The following is a 22,279-nucleotide window of genomic DNA, read 5'->3' as shown; positions in this document are numbered from 1 at the left end:
CAAAAATGATGTAGTTGAATTGTATGAGGAAAATAAAGTTATGTAGTTTTTCAAAAGAAGGAATGGTTTCTTCATTTGAGAAAGTAGAGTAGTGTTTATGTTGGGTCTTGAAGAATGTACACATTTTGGAGATGTGAGATGCAGTCAGGGTTTCCCAACAGGAAGAGAAGCATTCTAAAGGCCTGGAGAGGTCCAAGCATGGAGGAGGAAATACCGAAGTCTTAGAACATAAACGGGGACTCTTAAGACTCTTAGAATATGATCTGAAGAACTAGGTTTGGGCTGGAATGCTGTGAACATGTATTTGGACAGTTTCCTGTGAACTCTGAATGATTTGTGAGCAGAAAGTCTGGTTCAGAGCCTTCACTTCAAAGAAACTAGTGTTTCTTGTTTCTGTCAGACTTGGGTCCTCTTTTTACAAGATTTTACAATATCCCCCTATCATGAATTAAAAGTCATGGAAGCAACTTATCTATACATACACATTTTGGAAATCAATATAATAGCCAAAGTCTGACCCAGAGGAGAAGTAAGAGAACTGTAATTTACAGTAGCGTTGAACACAGGCCCCACCGTGGCTGTTCTGGAAGGTGGTAACCAGGTGTCTGCACCTCTGTGTGCTGTCGTCGTGAGCATGGCAGCTGTGAATGGAGAAGGTTGTATTTGTGTCACAGATACCATCCATGACTTGATCTTTTCACATGCTGAACAGCCCTTAGCAGAGTCCCCAGGAAAGAACATCTTTCCTCAGTTTATCTGATGGTTACACTCATAGAAAATTAAGCACACGGTTAACCTGCTTGTGGGCTTTGTACAACAGCAAAAATTGGGCTCAGGTAACTAAGAGTAAGCCTTACACTTAGGAATGTCCGGCAGGACCTTCGGGATGCCCTGCAGAGCACAGGCTGACTCTCTTTGTGCGCTGCAGACGCTGCAGTGTGTCCAGCGTCCCTGGGCTCTGCCGAGTGGAGGCCAGTAATGTCCTCGATGCGACAGTGAAGCCACCCTGCCGTTGCTAAAGTGTTCCCCCAGAAGATATTAATTCTTCTGATAACTTTTAACAGACAGATCTCGAGCTTCCGAATTAAATTACTAGTCCATTGCAGTTCCGATGAGTTTAAATACAGGATACTAAGGGTAGAGATTTTTGAAAGTAGCAGTTGAATGGAAGAGCAGCTATTGAAATAGAAATGACAGGATTTGGCAGTGAATTGGGTATGTGGCAAGGAATAGGGATATTTCAAAAATGACTGAAGTCTTCTAGCTGCATGTATAAATGCGAAGATAGTACTAGTAAAAGACTAGAAACTGAGGATAAATTCAAGAGGATAGATGGAGTTCCATGTGGGATGAACTGAATCTAATTGGATGTGTAAGTGGAGATTCCCGTAATACTTGGAAATGCAGGGTGAGAGCTTTCGAGAGTGCTCAGGGCTAGAGAGAATGATTTAGGAGTTAGTCACATCATAGCTGTGGCTGCAAGTAAAATTTTAAAAGGAGAGAGGAAAAAGAATGCACAGAGTGTAGGGTGGATCCTTTAAGTGTGTACCCAGAGAAAGGGGAGAGGCAAAGAGACAGAAGGCTAATAGGGTTTTAAAAAGGAGAATGAAAGGTGCCTGTCTTAAAGAGGCACTAGTAAATGTTTATTCAGTTGGTTAACAGAGTCAAATGACGGGTGGTTGGAGAGCTGAGATCTGATTCTGCCAGTAAATATTTAAACTTCGCTTGATAAGATACCTTACTCTATTTGCGTTGCAGCTCATTTTTCTGCTTACCTTTGTTACGTTACCCATGTCTGTAATTTTTACGTCAAAGATTGTTTTCACCCTGTTTTCTGAATTGAGAGGGCTTTTTTTCCCCTTTCATGCAATGAAAAACATTACTTTCCCACTGCTTCCCAGTCACACTGAGCTGCAGTCAGCGCCCCTGTTTGAGGCAGCGCATTCTGACAAGCATTGTCAGTAATTCCTGGATAGTTTTTAGTAGAATGGGTTCAAGGAGTTCTTTATGAATCGATCCTAATGCGTGTTCACATATATTTATATAATAAATAGAGGTATTTAATAGGTACTTAAATAGTTACATTCCAGGGATTGGTAAACCACAAACCACAGGGGCCAGACCCAGCCGAGTGGAGCAATTGCCCCAGAGACTGTGGCTCAAGAAGACTAATCTATTTACTGTCCAGTCTTTTATAGAAAAAGTTTGGCTGAGCTCTGGCATAGACTGTTGATGTTTTATTTTTTTGATTGGGGAGAGAGTGCTGATCACTGTATTCATCCTTTAGATTTCAACTTGTTAATATTGAAACTTTTTTTTTAATTTTGTATTTATTCTTATTGATTTATTTTTGGTGGAGCCATGTGGCGTGCGAGGTCTTGGTTCCCTGACCAGTGATTGAACCCGTGCCGCTGGCATTGGCAGCTCGGAGTCTTAACCACTGGACCAGGGAAGTCCCAAGTTTGGGTATTTTTTAACCCATGAAACTCCTTCTTCACACAGTCCTATACCAAGGCCTGGCTTCACAGCAAATCAGAGTGAACAAATATATGTGAACACCCATTAGGGTCGATACAGTGTGGAGCCAGGCGTGCCTTCTCCTAGGGCGTGTCTGTGGAGCACCTTGATGTTGAGGAGCACAGCCGTAAGCCCAGCAGAACTTCACCTGGGGCGCTTTCTCCTTTCATCCGCTCCTCGTATCTGCTGTGGGCTTTTGTACTGCCCACCACTTTAGAGTTGTTACTGCTTGTTTAGCCTTTCTGTCTTCCTTGGAAGACCAAGCACCATAAGAGCAGGATCCCTGCCTGACATAAAAGTTCTCTAAATATGGGTTGAATGAATGAAGGCGACCCTGTGAAACACTGGCGGTAAATCAGAACCAAGCTCAGTTAGGACCAAACATGTTTTCTTTTCCTGCTTTAGCTTCCTAGAAATACAATCACAGAATGTTGACTCTGCCAAAAATCTGAGAGGACCTTAAAGGTTATCTGGACCTGTGCTGTCCATCACGAGCACCTGAGATACGGCTAGCTCAACTGAGATGTGAAACAGGAAGTACTTGCTGGATTTTGAAGATTTAGAATATAAACTATTTCATTAATAAATTTCTATATTTATTACATTAGTTGATAATGTGTTTTTTTGGCATACTGAGTTAAAAATTAAATTATTTCCCCTTTTTTGTACTCTTTAAAGTAAATATTAGAACAATTTACATTGTGTATGTGGCTTGTCTTATCTTTCTGTCGGATAGTCTTCTTAGATCATTGGTCCTCAGTGGTTGCTAATAAGTTCGCCTGGCAAGTTCCATGATTATTGGCTCCTGCCTCAGATGTTCTGAGTTAGAATCTCTGAAGATAAGGCCTAGCCTGTATGTCTTGATAAAAGCTCTCCAGTGGATTCTGATGCCTCATATGCCATTGAGAGCCACCAGCCAAGTCTCACCTTTCATTTTATAGAAAGGAAACTGAATCCCTAATTAGTAAAATGACAACAAATAGAGGCTTCATTTCAGTATGCTCTCATAGGGATTTCCCAGGGTGAAATTTCTGCTCTTTCATAACTGATAGATATTTTTCCATTGGCTGAAACAGTGGCTCTTGATCAGTCCTTAAAGGTGGAATTGTACATGGCTTTATTTAGTCATTTAAGTTTTTTGAAAACTGATCAGTTGGTGCTTTTCCAAGATACCATGTCCTTATTACATCAATTACATTTATGTATCTTCAAAATGACTTTCTCTTTGTCAATTCTTAATATTTTTATAAAGGTAAATTGTGAAACATGAAGTAATCATTACGATTTTAAATGTGATTTCCCCAGTGGCTCAGTGGTAAAGAATCTGTCTGCAGCGCAGGAGACATGGGTTCAATCCCTGGGTCTGGAACGTCCCCCGGAGGAGGAAATGGCAACCCACTCCAGTATTCTTGCCTGGGAAATGCCATGGACAGAGGAGCCTGGTGGGCTACAGTCCATTGGGCCACAAAGAGTCAGGCATGACTTGGTTACTAAGCAGTAATGTTGTGAATTGTTACACAGTTTTCATCAGAGGCAGAAGTGAAACCTGTGTTTTATCTTGCATAATCTTAAGAGACTTTACAGGCTCTTTGCTGAATTGTTATGAGCGTCTGGGAATAGTTTATGTCTTGTTTTCTTTGAAGCTCCTTCACACATTTCAGGATGGCTCAAGAAATTAGCAGTTAGCCTTTATAGAAGTTAACCCGTGATCGGGCCTTGTCTTTGACTTGCCTTAGAATGGACATGTTCCAGCCTACAGCTTTACTATTTCAGCGTTGTTTGTTTGTTCAGAGTTGTTGGATAATGGACAGGCAGGCAAGTGTGTACATGCAGTGACAGGTAATACCCATCATTTTAAGCTTAAGTCAGAGAGCTCATGATAGCCAGAGATGTAGGGAAATTTACAAGGGACGCACCGAGGGGTGCGCCAGTCTTAACACAGCTCTATAACCTCGAGCGTTTGGGGAAAAGGACTAAGGCTTGGAGTCCGTCCCAGGGCTGCTAGCACTGTTTTGGAGATGCAGAACAGGCTGTGTTCCTCTCTCTCTGCTTTGGTTTTCCCTAGCTATAACGTGGGAGTGCTGGAGGAGGTTAAAGTTCTCCTTTAAGGATGCGATTCTGGGGACTGATGTTACTTCTTTAGTGTTTGTCTTCTTATTAACCTCCCTGTTTTTCTCTTGAAGGGTCAGACGACTTGTCTGCAAAGCTGTGGGATGTGAGCACAGGGCAGTGTGTTTATGGCATCCAGACCCACACTTGTGCTGCGGTGAAGTTTGATGAGCAGAAGCTTGTGACAGGCTCCTTTGACAACACTGTGGCCTGCTGGGAGTGGAGCTCCGGAGCCAGGACCCAGCACTTCCGGGGGCACACGGGGGCGGGTGGGTCGCCTTTCTTCAAGGCTTTCCAGTTACTCTAACTTCGTTGCTTAAGGCCAGGGGCCAAGAATGTGGTCCCTCTTTTGTTTTTGTTTTTTAATGTAATCTGTCATTCCCCCTACTTCTTCTTCAGTCAGTACAGTTAATCCCTTACTCAGGTTATTCTTACAATTTTACCTCGAGCTTTGCTTTTCCTTGGCCCGTTTTTTAACTCGCAATGCCTTTGTACCCTTAGGCGAGGAGAGGCAGTTCTTTTCTCCTGTTTCATTTATTTCCTGTTTGCACAGTCGGCCCCCTTTGTTTTGATCAAATTCCATACCTCCAAATTGAGTAAATGTAAATTCAGTCCACTTTATTTGTAGAGTTAGGACTGGAAATCCTTAGTAGTGACTACACAGATTACATCCAGTTGGAGCTTGGTTGATGATAATCTGACTGCTGAGAGACCAGATGAAAAGGAGGTCCCCGCGTGTTTCCTGATGAGGTTGCAGCAGCCTTAGTCTGTAAACTGGCCACCTGAATGAAACCTTGTGACCAGAGCATCTCCTCTGCCGAGTCGTATCCTGGAGCTTTGTGCAGCAATCACGTGGTCTAGTTCCCTTCTCCTCCCCCGCCCCCATTACCCACTGCATTAGCCTCTGAGAGTCACAGTCTGTGCTCTTGAGCATCATTTATGAGCGCCTTCCTGGACACCCTGAACAGGTTGAGTCTCTCTGCTGTAGGCTTCCAGTAACCTGTGTAACACCTGTCATCCAAGTGAGTCTGGTAACTGGTTCCCCACCAGCCTGTCAGCGCTGGAAGGGCAGGGATCCCACCTGTCTTATTCACCCTTAGGTCCTGAATTCCTTGCATGGTAATTCTTTAAATTTAGCTGTTTTATGGCAAAAAAACAACAACAATAAACCCCACCGAATCTGCCCCCCCCCCCCCCCATTTTGTTTGTCATCCTGTACATTTTTCTTCAGTCTGCTACCACTTGTTTGTGGTAATTAATATTTGAAGATACATGATTTAATATGGAGCTTACGTAGCAAACTGAGTGCAGTATTCCACATTGTCAAGGATTGCACCTGTTCCAGGTGAGTTTACACCTGGTTAGCTTAGAGAGCCCTGTTCTAAAAAATTTCCTCCTTACTGTTCCCAAGACATTGCTGTGGCTTTTCCTAACTCCGCGCCTTTGCTGCTCCCTCTACCTGCAGTATTCTCTTTCTTTTCTTGATAAACTCTGCTCATCCTTCAGGGCCCACCTCCAATATCGCCTCTTCCCTGAAGTCCTCCCTGATCCCCCTGGGCAGAGTTAGTCATTCTCCTTGGTGTTTCCCTAGCAAGAGGTAAACATTTACTTTTTTTTTGGACTTCCTTCTCTATCCCTCACTTAGTCAGAGTTCCTTAAAGAAAAGAGCAGTGTCTTCATCTCTGTGCCCCTGGTGTCCCTTCAGAGCTTGACGGGCATTTGAACACAAGTACTTGTTATACTCAGGCACTGTTTAGGTGCCAGGGATATAGGTCTGAAGAAGTCAGACAGTTGAGAGAATGGCTCAGTCTGAACTTAAGATCTTCGCTTTGTGTTTCTCATTACCCTGGCTTTTCTTGAGTATGAGTACGCTTGACATTTTATCTTACAGTAAATAGTACAAATCTCAGTAGGTCCACCTGTTTTTCTTCTCAGTCCTGAGAAGAAATGCCTGTATCTCCTACACTTGTTTGTCTCTGACTCTGAAGCTAGTACAAATATGAGAGATTGTATATTCCAGGGACTTTCCATCCTTAGGATAATAAGCTATAATACTAAGAATTTTGCGATGGGTATTTTTTTTAGCAAAAAATTGCTAGTTGAGAAAGCACCCTTCTTACAGTAGTTCTGGTTAAGAAACCACACACTTGGGCACTGGGAAGAATAAGTGTAATTGAACTCTGTCATACAAGACCCTCAGGCAGAGGCGTGTTTAACTGTGTGTGTTGTGTGCACTAGTGTTCAGTGTCGACTACAACGACGAACTGGACATCTTGGTGAGTGGCTCTGCAGACTTCACTGTCAAAGTGTGGGCTTTATCTGCTGGGACGTGCCTGAACACACTCACCGGGCACACAGAGTGGGTCACCAAGGTGAGAAGACTTCTGATGCTGACATCACTCTTGCCGAGGGTGGGGAAGCTGGGGGCGGGTTGGAGGACGGTAGACAGTGACTCATAAGTGTAGATGAGTCATAAGATGGAATAGATGCAGCCCCAAGGCATGATGGTGTACAGCAGTGACCAGCATGTGAAAGACGCTCAGTAAATTAGTGAATGAATGGCTATGGACATGGGAGGATGCTCACAACATACTAGGTGGATAGAGGGAGTGAGTAAAACAGGTTATAGCAAAAGCTACCTAGAGTATGATGATAGTTTCTGAATGTGCTTTTGCACCGAAGTGTTGAAGGTGATTATTTCTTGTGAAGTTGTGAGTACTTTTTTCCCTTTAGGATAAGCACGTTTCTTTTTAAATCAGAAAAGCAGTTTTCATTTTGAAAAAGAAAGCTCTTGCTGGAAGTGGAACAGAGGGAAATGTGCAGTCTCTTTAAAACACCATTGTGCTGGTCTCTAGCCACTTTTATTCAACGTATAATTGGAAGTTGTAGCCAAAGCAGAAGAAAAAAAGGCATCCATGTTGGAAAGGAAGAGGTAAAACTCTCAGGATTTGCGAATGGATGATAATATTTTGGTGACAGCATCAGAAATCTGTTAGAACTAAAACATGTAAAATTGCAAGATATAAAATCTATATACAAGATCTGTTGCATTTCTGTACACTGATAAAGAACTATCAGAAAAAGAAGTAAAGAAAAAACAGTCCCATGTACAGTTGCGTCAAAAAGAATGAAATGCCCTGGGAATAAATTTAGTCAGTGTATAACAGAAAGACCTGTGTATTGAAAACTGTGAGACATTAATGAAGGAAATTGAAGTAGACAAATAAATGGAGAGTTGTTTCATGCTCACAGATTTGAACAGTCAAATGTCCATACTTTCCAAAGCAACCTATAGATTCAGTGCAGTCTGCATCAAAATTCCAATGGTATGTTTCAAGGAAATAAGACAAATAATCCTAAAATTCATATGGAACCATGAAAAAAAAAAAACCCTTGAAAGGGCACAAAGCTGCAGGCATCATGCTCTCAAACTCTGTGACAAAGACACAGTAATTAAAGCAACGTGATGTTAGCAGCACAGACGCTTAGGTCAGTGGGACCGAATTGAGGGCCCAGAAGTAAACCCTTGTGTCCATGGTCAATTCATTTACGACACAGGAGCCAAGAATATATGATGGAGAATGGACAGTCTCTTCCATGAATTTTGCTGGGAAAACTGAACAGCCACATCAAAAGAATGAAACTGAACCACTGTCTTAAACCGTACATAAAAATTAACTCAAAATTGATTAAAGACTTAACACACCTGAAATCATAAAACTAGAAAACATAGTGAACATCTTGACATAGGTTTTGGCAGTGATTTTTTGAATCTGGCAACAAAAGCAAGAATAAAGTGGGATTGCATTATACTAAAAAGCTGCACAGCAAAGGAAGCCATCAACAAAATTAAGAGGCAGTCTACTGAATGGGAGAAAATATTTACAAATCATAGGTCGTGGGCTAATATCCAGAATAGATAAATCATACAACTTAAGAGCAAAAAACCAAACAGTCTAATTAAAAAATGGGCAGAAGATCTGAACAGACATTTTCCCAAAGAAGAGGTATAGATAAATGAAAACAGCGACTAACAAGTAAATGAAAAGATGTTCAACATAATCATCAGGATAATGCAAATGTGAATCGGAACCAAAATGAGACATCACCTCATACCAGTTGGAATGGCTATTACCAAAAAGACAAGAAATAGCACATTGTTGGTGAGGTTGTGGAGAAAAAAGGAACTTTATTCACTTTTGGGGAATGTAGATTGGTGCGGCTACTGTGAAAAACAGTTTGGAGGTTCCTCAAAAAATGAGAAATAGAACTTCCACATGATCCAGCAATTCCCCTTCTGGGTATCTATCCAAAGAAATTGGAAAACTCAGAAAGATGCATGCATCCGCATGTTCATTGCAGTATTATCTGTAATAGTCAAGATACAGAAACAACCAGAGTTGTTCATTGATGGATGGATGTATATGTATATTGAAATATTATTCAGCCATAAAAAAATGAAATCTTACGATTTATGATAACATGGATGGACCTCAAGGACATTATGCTAAGAGAAAATCTTGCAAGAAGTGAAACAAAAATTTACAGCATCTTTCAAAGAATATTGTGATATTTTCTAGTTTTAGAGAAAAGAATTGCTGTGAATATCAAAAGCCATGTTAATGGAAATGCCATGGAGAAACACTTCTTGAGCCTACCGTGCTGTTCTGTGAGGGGCTGAGTATATATGAGTGAGCAAAGTAGACCCAGGCCTAACACGAGTGTTAGTCTAGTAGGGGAAATAGTTATTAATCAGTAATTTCACAAATAAATACATAATCTCAAATTGCATTACGTGCTTATGGAGGAGTGTGGTGGTCTCTGAGAAAGTCTAAGAGGTTGTCTGATTCAGTTTGATTGAGGGAAAGCTTTTAGAAAAGGGGCCAAATATGAAGAATAAATTGGAGGTAGCTGTGTACAGAGTAGAGGAGTGTTTCAGAGGGCGCGGTGTGTGCACAGGCCCTGCGGTGGGAAAGAACCCAGAACTTTTGATAACCTGATGCCCTGGAAGACCAGCGGAGCCGAGCTGCAGTTGGGGGAGGTGTGGGAGCGGGAGCCGTCCGGTGTGCTTTACCAGACCTTATTAAGGATTCTGTATGATTCTAAGTGTAGTAGCAAGCCATCGAGGAGTTCTGAGCAAGAGTCTGGTGTGATTCATGTTTTAAGAAAATAACTGCTGGGTGAAAGAACGAATTCGAGTGGGGCACAAATGGGGCACAAGCGGGTGCTCGGTGGCCAGTTAGGCTTTTGCAGCAAAAGCAAAAGAGACCCCTGGCTTGGACTTGGATGGCACCACGGACAGAGAAGGACACATGCGGAGGCTGTGTCTTTGAGGCAAAGCCAGCTGAGCTTACGGGGACAAAGGAGAAAGGTGACCAGTGGCTTTTAGATTGGGTGGGGCGGGCGACTGTGTGAGAAGACCAGTAACACCGCTGAACTGCACACTGGAAAATGGTTACGATTCTGCATTTTATGTTCTGTGTGTTTTACCACAGTTAAGACAAAAACTGGAAAGACACATCTGTACTGGGCACATTCAGTTTTAAATAGAAAAGTCACATAAGACAATTTAGTGTTAGTTAAAAAACAGTGGATTTGGAGCTAGGACCTGACTGTAATGTCTAGACAAGTGACTGTTCCCTTCAGGGCCTGAGTTTCATCCTCTGCTGAGTGTTCTTGTGAACATTAAATGAGGTGATGGGACAGCTCCCCGCAAATTTCATTTGTATCTGCAGCCCAGGCTTCTGAGTGAGTGAGCCTGGCCTCCCTTCTCACTTTATGCTGATTTAATGCTAAAATAACCAGAACCTGGTGTTTACAGATTATCCCAAGTGCTCATGGGATTTTAGCTTCTATTACATTCATTTTCATTGTTCTATTTCATTTTCAGTGCGATTATCTGAGATAATAGGTGCCCCCAACCTCTGTTTTTAAAGATGAGGAAACAGAGATGAAGAATTTAGATGGTCCTGCCCAAGGTTGCAGAGTCAGCATAAGACAGATTCTGGTCGCAAGTAGAATGTCTTTTCTCTTTATGACGCACGTACTTACGAAAACAGGTCATTTGTACCTATTATGTGTATGGATTTTTTAATTTCCTATTCCTTATCATTTTATGACGTCACATTTTCTGATTTTAAAAATCAGTCCTAATGTCTGCTTCCAGACCAAAGCTAAGAGTAAATGCTGCCAATATTAGACACTTTTGGATCCTGCTGGTAGCCTAGAGAATCTAGTTATAATAAAACTCTTAGTAAAGGTTAACTTGAGTTATAGTTAACATAGAGTTATAGATTACCCACATACCATATCATTTGAAGCTCTTTTTCATATTTCACTTAAAAGGGATGTATATAGTACTAAAAGCGTCTTTCTATAACATGGATATGTATTATTTCTAGGTGGTCTTGCAGAAGTGCAAAGTCAAGTCTCTCTTGCACAGCCCTGGAGACTACATCCTCTTAAGTGCAGACAAATACGAGATCAAGGTGAGGTTTTTTTCCCTCGATTAATTTGCTTCATGAAAGAGTGTGGTACAGGGAAATATTTCAAGGGAGGCAGGAATGTCTTTAGTCTAAGCCCTCTTAAACCCATTGGAAAGAGAATTAATTCATTTTCTTTGTGCTCTAGGCAGTTTCTAACTCTGATTTATAAATGAAGGGGGAAAAATCCACAGAAATATATCTTCAGTGCATTCTTACCATTTTCTTAAGACATGTATCTCCTGCCCTCCTCCATTCTTAGATATGAAGTATGAAAACATAAACATCTATTTGTATAATAATAAAAGCAATTTGCAAAAAGTTTGCAGAGCACTCTGGCATATATTTTTATTTCATCTTCTAAAATGTTCCATATGGTAGGCACTGTCTTCATTGCAGGAACTTGGGTTCAGAAGAGGTTGGATATTTTACACAAGATTACACAACACATAGGTGCCAAATAAGAATTTGAGCCCCTGCCTCAGCTGTGAAGCCTGTGGTGTCTCCAGTTCACTTCACTTTGTTTCTGACTTAAGCAGACACAAGCCACATTGTTTAAAAACGGGTTTTTCTCTGGTGATGCGATCTATCATCTTTCCTAACTTTCTTTTATCTGTAGATTTGGCCAATTGGGAGAGAAATTAACTGTAAGTGCTTAAAGACGCTGTCTGTCTCTGAGGATAGAAGTATCTGCCTGCAGCCAAGACTTCATTTTGATGGCAAATACATTGTCTGTAGTTCGGCACTGGGCCTCTACCAGTGGGACTTTGCCAGTTATGATATTCTCAGGTAATATTTCCTTGGGCCCTTACTGTTAATAGTCTGTTGCAGTTTATTAATAAAGACAAAACAGTATTTGGATAAACTAGTTAATAACTTGCTTTGGGGAAATGTTTACTCACATCATCTGTGCTGAAAATCTCAAACAAAAATATTTTACAGGCAGTAATTAAATTAGAAAGAGGTATATGTTAGAACGTAGAGACTCTAGCTTCTAATTCCTTTATGTGCTGTGTGCTCAGTCACATCTGACTCTTTGAGACCCATGGACCGTACGTAGCCCACCAGGCTCCTCTGTCCATGGAATTCTCCAGGCAGGAATACTGAAGTGGGTTGTCATTTCCTCCTCCAAGGGATCTTCCCCACCCAAGGATCAAACCCGTGTCTCTTGAGTCTTCTGCATTGGCAGGTGGATTCTTTGCCACTGCACCACCAGACAAGCCCAATCCCACTTCTTAACTCTGAGTTAACTTCCCCTTTCACAATGTCTGGATTCTCCTGCCAGTTTTTCTGGAAAATGGAAGAGTTTGGATGAAAAGATCTTTCAGATTTCCTCTAGTTGTAATATTTTAAGTTCTACTTCCTGGTCATTTGAAACTGTGCATTAAGGAATCAAGTGACCTTCTTTTGACTAGTAGAAAGACAGAGGTACTTAGAGAATGTTACAGCCTGTGGGCTTTCTCTTCACCGAAGTAGAGGCCTGTGGACAGTTTTGTGATTCACTGCATAGACCCCTCTGGAGACGGCAGTGTATGGTAGCGTATTGGAGGCTGGGGGAAGCCAGTGCTGTGTGGTGATGAAGAGAACTGACTTTGGTGATAAATAAACCTTGCTTTAAGACCTAGTTCTGTAAGTTTCTTAACCTCTCTGTGCCTCAGTTGTCTCACCTGTAGAGATTAAATTAATTGCCTCTAATGAGGATCAGTCCTAAATGAAATCAGTCCTGAATATTCATTGGAAGGACTGATGCTGAAGCTCAAGCTCCAGTACTTTGGCAACATGATAGAAAGAGCTGACTCATTTGAAAAGACCCTGCTGCTGGGAAAGATTGAAGGCAGGAGGAGAAGGGGATGACAGAGGATGAGATGGTTGGATGGCATCACTGACTCAATGGACATGAGTTTGAGCAAGCTCCAGGAGTTGATGATGGACAGGGAGGCCTGGCGTGCTGCAGTTCATGGGGTCCCAAAGAGTTGGACACAACTGAGCAACTGAACTGAATGGGGATCTAGCTCAGGACCTGACAGTCTGTGTTATTAATACTTCTGAGAAGTCCTACGTAAAGAAACCTGTTTTAATTTGTTTAACCTACTGTAACTCCCACACATTGGCATGGTGCCCTTGCTTGGAGGCGTGCCTATTGACAGCTCACAGAATTAGTGTTCCATATCGTGCTTCCCTGGTGGCTCAGATGGTAAAGCGTCTGCCTGCAATGCGGGAGACCCGAGTTTGATTCCTGAGTCTGGAAGATCCCCTGGAAAAGGAAATGGCAATCCACTCCAGCACTCTTGCCTGGAAAATCCCATGGACGGAGGAGCCTGATAGGCTGTAGTACATGGGGTTGCAAAGAGTCGGACACGACTGAGCGACTTCACTCACTCACTCACTCAGTGTGCTTCAGAAAGGACTGCCTGGAGACAAAAATTGAACACTTTATCTTCGTTGTTTTTACGTGTGACTGTTTAGAGGTCAACTCGAATGGGATCTGATCCTGCCGGCCAGCAGCTGACCGCCCATCTTTGGTCGTAAAGTTACAGCCTCATCACTGTCTTCCTGGAGTCAGACATACACTGCTACTTTTTTTTTTTTTTCCTAACCAGTTAGATTTCTAAGCTATCAGAATAATTTCTAGAAATAATTGATAATTGCACCCTGACGGAACAGATCCTAGAAAACATTGGTCCAAGCTCTTCATTTTACAGGTTGGGGAACTGAAGCTGAGAGAGGTTAGGGGCCTGGCCGAACATCCCACAACTCCCCCTAGCCCAGCACCCACCCCACCTCCATCCGTGCATCCGTCCATGGCTGGATCATCCAGTAGACATATGCCCAAGGTAGCAGCAAGCCAGAGAGAAGGAACTTTTGAAAGAACTTGATTCTTTGCAAAGTAAGAAATTCAAGTGCAGTTGGCCATGGGTTTTGCACCCACAGATTCAACCAACTGAGGATGGAAAATTTTTTTAATTTTCAAAAAGTTCCAAAGAGCAAAGTTTTGAATTTGCCACGCATCAGCAACTATTTTCATAGTATTTACATTGTATTAGGTACAAGCAATCTCGAGGTGAATTGAAATACATGGGCGGATGTGTAGGTTATATGCAGATACTGCACCTTTCTGCACAAAGGACTTGAGCCCCCATGCATTTGGTATCTGAGAGGGCTCCACAGCCAGGTCCCCCCAGAGACGACTAGTCACCATGGGGAAGTCAGGTCTTTGGTAGTTTACTAATATTTTTGTTTGAATTAAAGTTTGGAAGAGAGGGGTGCTGAGGCAGGGTGGAAGATAGGTGTTGTAATCTTTCTCATGCTTGGAGTCTATAAAGGTTTCATTGAATCCTGCAGCTGCTTTTCTCCTGTAAGAATGGCAGGTGGAGTCCAGATTCCAGACGAAAGTTCTGTTAGTTTTTGCTGTTTGGATATACAAACAGGAACTTTTAAAAGAACTTGATTCTTTGCAAAGTAAGAAATTCAAGTACAGTTGGCCATGGGTTTTGCACCCACAGATTCAACCGAGGATGGAAAATTTTTTTTAATTTTCAGAAAGTTCCAAAAAGCAATAAACAGCTGACTACATGCAGATGTTTTAATGGTTGGGAGAAGAGCAACATGGAATGGGGTACTCTGAGACTCTGCCTAGTTTGAGAAGTAAAGGAAAGCTTCTTTGAGGAGGAGGGTCAGGCCAAGCCGTTAAGGGTGAGGAGATGCATCTAGCTAAGTGCTAGGGGTGTGAGTGTGCCGTGAGGATCACGGTAGACCAAGCGTGCAGCCTGCTGAAAGGCCCAGGACCCACCGGAGCCCGGTGCACCTGCGTGACTGAAAGGCCAGCGTGGCAGATGGGAGGACAGTGGGAGCCAGGAAAGGGGTTGAAAGTTCGAATCAGGTGGTAATAGGTGTAAATTTAAGTGTGAGGTTAAATGATTGACAGTGTCCAAAAGCAGAGTGGGGAGACCAGCTGAAAACCCTGGGCGGTAGTGCAGGAACCGGTGATGTCCTAGATCAGAGCTGTGGCAGTTGAGGTCGCAGTGAATAACTCAGAGGAAAATTTAGGAGGTAAAACCAGTAGACCTTGGTGGTTGGATCTGTGGGTTTAGAGTTGGATGACTGCCGCGTTTCCTGTCTTGAGTGTCTGGGTGAAGGAGCAAGCAAGGACACAGAGAGAAGCCGGTTTGGGCCTGAGGAGTGTGAGGAACAGGGCTTTGTCTTCATGCTGAGTCCCCTCCCTCCCTGGTCCCAGACTGGAGTCCGATTCTGTGTACGCTCTTTCCCTTCGACCTCCCTGCTGGAGCCCGTCGTGCGGGGCCTCTCATGGATCCTTCACTGTCGAAAGGTGATGACTGTGGTGATTCTCTCCGTTTCCTCTGGTTAACGTCTGCGCGCACACTCGTTGCGGGTGTCCTTGTTTAGATGTAGAGCAGACGGGATGTCACCTGGCCTCAGGCGGACGGGCGCAGCAGTTTGCACAGCTCTGTCTTGTCGCTCTTTTCCCAGCGCTTCTGAAGAGAACGCTGGCGTGTCACCTTACTGAGCGTGCAGAGACTGAGAGCTGCTGTTCTCATTCGTGTGCCTCTTCAGCACGGTCTCTCCCCGCTTGTGCCTTTGTCATCAGTGTTTTATGAACTGCCAGCCTGAGAAGGTTAAAGCTGTCCTCCCTGCTCTCCCAGTTTTCTCTAACTTACTACGAATCTATTATTATTAAACGTTTCTGAATTATTTGGGAAACTTTATATTTTCAGCCTATGACTGTTTTGAGCGGAACCTGTGTTTGCTGCCTGCAGAGCAGAGCAGCACCAAATCACTTGATTTTCCGCCTTCTTTCTGGGCTTGGGGGGTTCCCCTCGGCCAGTGCAGTCTGCCCTCCACATCTGTGTGCTCTGCATCCACGGCCGTGGAGGGCTAGCCGTACTGTGCCGTTCTATCCAAGGGACGCGAGCATCCTCAGATTCTGATATCTGAGGGGTTCAGGAAGCAAGGGATGGGGATGATGTATAGCAGTTTTTACCCAATGGTAAGAATGGAATGTTAGACTCTCCTTCTGACTAGTAACTAGCTAGTTGTAAAGCCTTAGCCAGAGTATTTACCCTGGCTGTACTTCAGTTTTCACATCTTAGAAATGAAAATATTAAATGAGATAATCTGAAAGATCCTTTCCAGCTTAGATGGGCATTTTATGCTTTTATAAATGTTTGTTTCCTTATATGCCTGTGTTATGTTATTATGAAGGGTTTTTTTCCCACACCTTTTTTCCAAAGGGTTTTTTCCCACACCTTTTTTCCAAAGTAGGGTGAGTTTTATGTCTTCATATTTTCCTTTTTATAAGAAAGTTCATTTAGTTTTAAATTTGCTTGAATTTTGTATTGTTTTTTTCTTTGACTGCACTGCTCACAGGATGGAGGATCTCACTTCCCCGACTGAGTATCGAACCTGCGCCCCCTGCAGTGGCATCGCGGAGCCCTCACCACTGGACCACCAGGAGATTCCCTGTATTGGTCTTAAATGTCTCCAGAAAAGATTACAGCAGCATAACAGATGCACAGTGGCCTTCATGCCTGGTTCACGTCTCTTAACTCTCATCCTTGCAGGGTCATCAAGACTCCTGAGATAGCAAACCTGGCCTTGCTTGGCTTTGGAGACATCTTTGCCCTGCTGTTTGACAACCGCTACCTGTATATCCTGGACTTGCGGACAGAGAGCCTGATTAGCCGCTGGCCTCTCCCCGAGTACAGGAAATCCAAGAGGGGCTCCAGCTTCCTGGCAGGCGAAGCATCCTGGCTGAACGGACTGGATGGGCACAACGACACGGGCTTGGTCTTCGCCACCAGCATGCCCGACCACAGCATCCACCTGGTGTTGTGGAAGGAGCACGGCTGACACCGTGAGCCGCTCCGCCCGCTGACTTCGGGTGCCGGGGCTGCGGGTTTGGGGTGCAGCCTCTGTGGTAGCCGACTGCATGAACCAAAGTTCTCACCTCATGGTATCATCGCGCAGTGCACAATCATGTATCTGTTTGCGGGGGCCAGGGCTCGGGGCGGGGGCTCGTTCTGTTGACACACAGCACAGCAGGCTGGCGGGGTGCACCGCTGGTCCATTTGTCCTTAGTTTGTGGGTCAGTGTGAGAGGCTGCATCTGGGGTTCATCTTTCTTGAATATTGATTTTGAGTAAAGAAATATAAGTGGCTCATTAATCTGCTAATTGGTTGCCTATAAAAACACAGTCTGTGATTAAAGCTTTTTACCATTGCCTTTTTCTCTTTTGAAATTGAAGCAAAGGTGCTATGATGTTGTTACAGCAACTTTTCTCACGCGGGCTCAGCGTTTACAATAGCCCGTGTTGTAGAGACCACCAAGTCCTGTGACGTTCATGCTCTCCGCCAACACCAGTTCTAAAGAGAATGTGTCTGCAGTGCAAATGCAGTTCTATAGATTGATGGTTTGTGACACACTTTAAACCCTAGTTCTTGTCAGAGCCAGGATTGGCCATGTCTGAGCTGCACAAAGTTCCGTAGTCTTTGTTTCTGTGGAACAGGCTGGCGCCGGGTCACCTGCCACCGCCATGACTGCGTAGCGGTGCCATGGTGCAGTGGAAGGCGCCAGGCTGGCAGACCGAACCCTGGCCGTGCTACCCAGGAACCCTCAGCCCAGGAGTGTCGTTCTTGGCCCCGTTTCCTGTCTGTATAGCTAGTTGTTAGGCTGTCGTTTTATTTCTGGGATTCTCTCTGGTCCTGTGTCTGCCAAGCTGTGCAGAAGTTGGTGCTTCAGTTTTGTCTGATTGCTAATTCGTTGTTTCTTGGCATTTGGAGATCATCTGCAAATGAAATCACTGATACAAAGTTGTCATCTCTAAGGAAATCAAACATGCAAAAAAAGAATGGATAAAAGGGAATGTGGAAAATGTTAACACAGTCCACTTTAAAAAATGTAAGCAGTTGGTGGAAGAAGTGCTGAGAGGAGTCGGGGTTCTCTGAAGAAGCAGGGTGCCAGATCAGAGAGAAAGACCCCTGACCCTGACTCTCCTTCCTCCTCTGTCTCTATCTTGACATGTAGCCTCAGGCAGGCTAACTTTCTGTTGAAAAGGAAGGAATTGCGCTAGATGAGGGTTTGCAGACGTGCAGGCCTGGGGAGCCATGCAGATAGCGTGAGTGAGCGCAGCGCTCTGGGCAGGAAGGCTCTGTACCGAGGGACGCGCGTCTGCAGGGCAGTTTCAGAGCCCTGAGCGTCAGGCAGGAATAAGCCCGGTATTGGCGCAGGTCTTCTGACTTTTCAGCCGGAGGTAGGCATCCAGAACTGTATTTGTAATTCCCTAATTTTAAAGATGTGGACAGTGGTTTGGAGTAAAATACAGTGGGCCAGTAATGCAGCGAGTCTTCAGGCTGCCAGCTCCATTCCCCACCTTCTCGTTCCTGCAGACTAGACGATGGCTGTGATTCAGCAGGGGCAGTGTTTTAATGTAATTGTCACAAACGTTAGGGAGGAAGTCGAGGGAACAAGTGTTGGGAAGAATTCAGGAGTTCCCCATTGTGTGACAGAGGATTCGGGGGTGGGGGGGGTTGTTTCATTCACAGACCCACAGGAAAGTATTAATAGTTAGAAGATGAATTTAAGAGCTGGAACCTGAGTGGGAGGCTCTGCCTGGGAATATGAGGGATTCCTTCTTCTTGTTAATTTTGATATTAACCCATTTTTCAGGTAGGAAAAAGGTTGCTGGCAGAGCTGAGAATGATTCAAAGTACAGGGGGGACGCTGCTCTCCCAAATCCTATCACCCTAGAGCCTGACAACGGACCTCCGAATGCTGCAAAGTCAGGGTTTTAGAGAATTGAGTTGGTTCCAAGGGTGCATTTAGGTAATATCCATGCCGAGACTCTGAGGAAATCGGGTGAAAGAACACGATCTTCACGCCCCACATCCATCTCATGTTGATTTCTGTGGGTGAGCGCTGCTTGGTGCTTTTAAGAAATGGGACTAGGTTCAAAGCTGGACTCTATTGCTCAGGAACCTCAGGAGGCTTTGGGCCACGGTGAGGGGAAATGACTTTTCTCATTTCATCCACCTGGAGCTTGGAACAGAGATGACAGATCTGATGATCACCCGTAGCCCCACCTCACCTTCCAACATCCATACACTTGCTTTAAAGAGCACGCGGTTACATAGTCATCTGTGGGGAAAACTTGGAAATGACAGCCCTGAAGCTTGTATGGCACGTCTCCTTCCACTCTTCAGTGGTGAATACCAAAGTTACCATCAAGGCAGCGCAGTGCTTGGAGTCCTGCCTTCACCCCTCTTCACATAGTATTGCGGACCAGAGTCAAAGCTGTGGTTTTCCAGTAGTCACGTACAGATGTGAGAGTCGGGCCAGAAATAAGGCTGAGCACCGGAGAACCGATGCTTTTGAATTGTGGTGAGGGAGAAGACTCTTGAAGTCCCTTGGATAGCAAGGAGATCCGTCAGTCCTAAAGGAAATCAACCCTGAATATTCATTGCAAAGACTGATGCTGAAGCTGAGGCTCCAATACTTTGGCCACCCAATGCAAAGAGGCAACTCGTTAAGAGAAGACCCTGATGTTGAGAAAGATTGAAGGCAAAAGGAAAAGGGGGCTGAAGAGATAGTTTGATAGCCTCACTAACTCAGTGGACATGAATTTGAGCAAACTCTGGGAGATAGTGGAGGACAGAGGAACCTGGTGTACTGCAGTCCGTGGCGTGGCAAAGAGGTGGACACGACTTAGCTACTGAACAACAGCAGCTTCTATAAAAATGGAAAACTGACTCATCCTTTGGAAAAAAGTAAAGCGAGGTGGGGAGTTGGTGAGCGCAGTGGACGGGGGACTCAGGCTCCTCTCACAGAGTTGGGCGCTCTTTCCCGCGCACCGACGTCTGCTTCCGTAGCGCGGACGCTAGGGCTTTGCCTTTACCTCTTCTCTGGAGTATTCTCTTTTCTGAAACATTCTCAGGTCATGAGCAGATAGACTCCGTCTTTCTTCACGAGCTTTGGATTTCTCCAGTGACCCTAGTGTGGTGGAAGGTGGGGTGGCTCTCTGCTCGGGTCTGTGGAGGGACACATAAGAACCTGGGGCTCTGGGGGGAGGATGGGGCCCGAGAGAGCTGAGGGGGTGTGAGGTCTCAGCAGGCTTGGTTCCCATTCCAAAGGAAACTGGTTCCCCCAGCAGGCCCCATTATTTGAAAACTGTAAGTGATGTCACGGCTGGGTTTCACCTGACCTCTTAGACCCATCGGAGAAGTGGGAAGAAAGACTTCCTCCAGGGGAGGGGCTCGACTTTGAACAAGTCCCACAGGAAGTGCCCATGTTTGAATGGCTTTTAAGTGGGAGAAGTGGAATACTGCTGTTGGGTTTTAAGGTGTGCACCTCCTTTTTCATAGTTCAAAGTTGCTCTGTTCTGGCCATTGGAAATGCTCAGGAAAACATGAGTGAGGATTACATGATCATGCCAGTATTTGCTCTCAGGAGAATGTTTACTGCTCTGCATTTGTAAAACATCTTAGGGAGAAAAGAAATAACTTCTGCAAACAGTATTACGTTAGTCATGAAGAAATTGTTTCTGTCAGGTGAGGCGTTTCAACTGAGCAGAAGTGGCTGAGGAGAGTGGAGCCCGGCTTGACACATTACTTTGGCCAAACCCAGCCAGCGGCCTGAAGCCGTGGTCATAGCCCCGGCTTCCGGGGTGCCTAGAGACGGGTCTCCCCACCGTTCCGCTCCTAGCTCTCCGCGCCTCCTCGTCTGGGCCTCTGCCGGGCCCTGGTGTCCCAACCGCTTGCCAGTGTTTGTAGGGAAGTGTGTAGTCAGACTGCTGTCCCGGGAGGCAGCCTGGGCCAGGGCGCACTCTCCCCTTTGCCTTCCACCCATAGGGTTGTTGGCACAGGGGAGAGGCCCCAGGTCCATCCCCTGGACACAGCCTTCCTGCCTGCTTATGCTGGTGCTTGCCAAGATGTTTACGATGACCAAGACCCTCTTGAGAATTCTGCAGTCCCTAGATAGAGTGTCTGACGGAGGGGACAGGTTAGCACTCTTGACAGAAATGCCTGCCAGGCACCTTTGTGTCCTGATCTGCAGCTCCTTATGCTTACTCTAGGAAATTGATTTCAGGATAAATCATCAAATGGATTACCAGTTATCTTTGCACCATTCCTTCAGCCTGATCGGGCTGAATGACCACGCTCGGTGCAAAAAGGGGTTTTGCTCTCAAGTTGTTTGAATGTGTTTCCAGTCTCCCCTGTTGCGTACAACTTGTATTACAGTCTTGACTAGTGTGAACATACTTAATGATTGCAGCTTAAGAAACCCAGCTAACTTCTACTCTTCATGAATGTACTCAAATAAAAATGTGTTTTTGCATATTTAAACCTGGAAATTTATTAATTCAGATGAAAAAAGCTCACCGCTGTTGGTGTCCATATACTGACATTGTGAACAGACACATTTCATTCATTTAGACTTAGTTCTCTTGATGAGAATGCTCAGGTTGAAACAGGCTGTTCTCACCAACCCAGCACCTATGGCAGCGTGGAACTTTTGTTTCACTTATTTGATGTGTGTTGTGATCTCGGCGGAGTGAGGTGAAGTTTGTTTTGGCGCTGTCTGGGGTGGGTGGGCGGGGCAGAAGGGATTGCTTAAGCAAATAGTAGAATGACTGCGGAGCAACATGTCTCTGTAAGATGAGAAGTTACTTTCGTGCGTCACAGAAGCATTCTTCACCCGTGAGTGATTGTGCTAACTAGCAATCATTTGTCTCCATACATGAAAGTAGGTTCCCTTGACCAGGCAACATTTGGTTCGCCAAGCCTGAGTTACTGTTTGTACTTGAAAGAAATAAAGCTGCGTTTCCTTAAAAATTGCGTTCTGCCATGAAGACTGCTTGCTTGTCCCACACCCCGCCCCGGCCAATTCCAAGGAAGCTTTTCAAAAGCAAGTGTGTTTGAAATGAACTGTTCCTCGAATGATCTAAAGCGACTCTGTTCTGCTACGGTTTCTGTACGTTCTAGAATGTCAGTCTAACAACGTGATGATCTCTGAACGAGGCCCAAGAGTGGAAATAAATTTAAAAGCAAAGTGCAGGGAAGGATTTTGGCGACCTTCGTGAATAGATGGAAATGGGGAGGACGGTGTCTTGATGCAGGTCCGGACCTGGGAATCCTCTCTGGCCTCTCTGAGCCCACCTG

The 22,279-nt window shown here is 44.6% G+C and overlaps 1 protein-coding gene across 4 annotated transcripts in view; it reads left to right on the top strand.

Moving 5' to 3' along the window:
- The window catches only part of FBXW2 (F-box and WD repeat domain containing 2), a 31,307-nt gene extending 9,352 nt beyond the window's left edge, over positions 1–21,955 (top strand). For all 4 annotated transcript variants that reach the window (XM_070795390.1, XM_070795388.1, XM_070795387.1 and 1 more), the window contains 5 exons: positions 4,701–4,895; positions 6,865–6,998; positions 11,028–11,114; positions 11,728–11,897; positions 16,688–21,955. In XM_070795390.1, the coding sequence (XP_070651491.1) occupies positions 4,701–4,895; positions 6,865–6,998; positions 11,028–11,114; positions 11,728–11,897; positions 16,688–16,976 (875 nt within the window). In that variant the 3' untranslated portion in view covers positions 16,977–21,955. The remainder of the gene's footprint in view (positions 1–4,700; positions 4,896–6,864; positions 6,999–11,027; positions 11,115–11,727; positions 11,898–16,687) is intronic.
- The last annotated feature ends 324 nt before the right edge of the window (positions 21,956–22,279 follow it).

The sequence above is a fragment of the Bos indicus genome, chromosome 8, assembly GCF_029378745.1.
Source record: "Bos indicus isolate NIAB-ARS_2022 breed Sahiwal x Tharparkar chromosome 8, NIAB-ARS_B.indTharparkar_mat_pri_1.0, whole genome shotgun sequence".
In the NCBI taxonomy this organism is placed as follows: domain Eukaryota; kingdom Metazoa; phylum Chordata; class Mammalia; order Artiodactyla; family Bovidae; genus Bos; species Bos indicus.
This window is presented reverse-complemented; position numbering and strand designations above follow the sequence as displayed.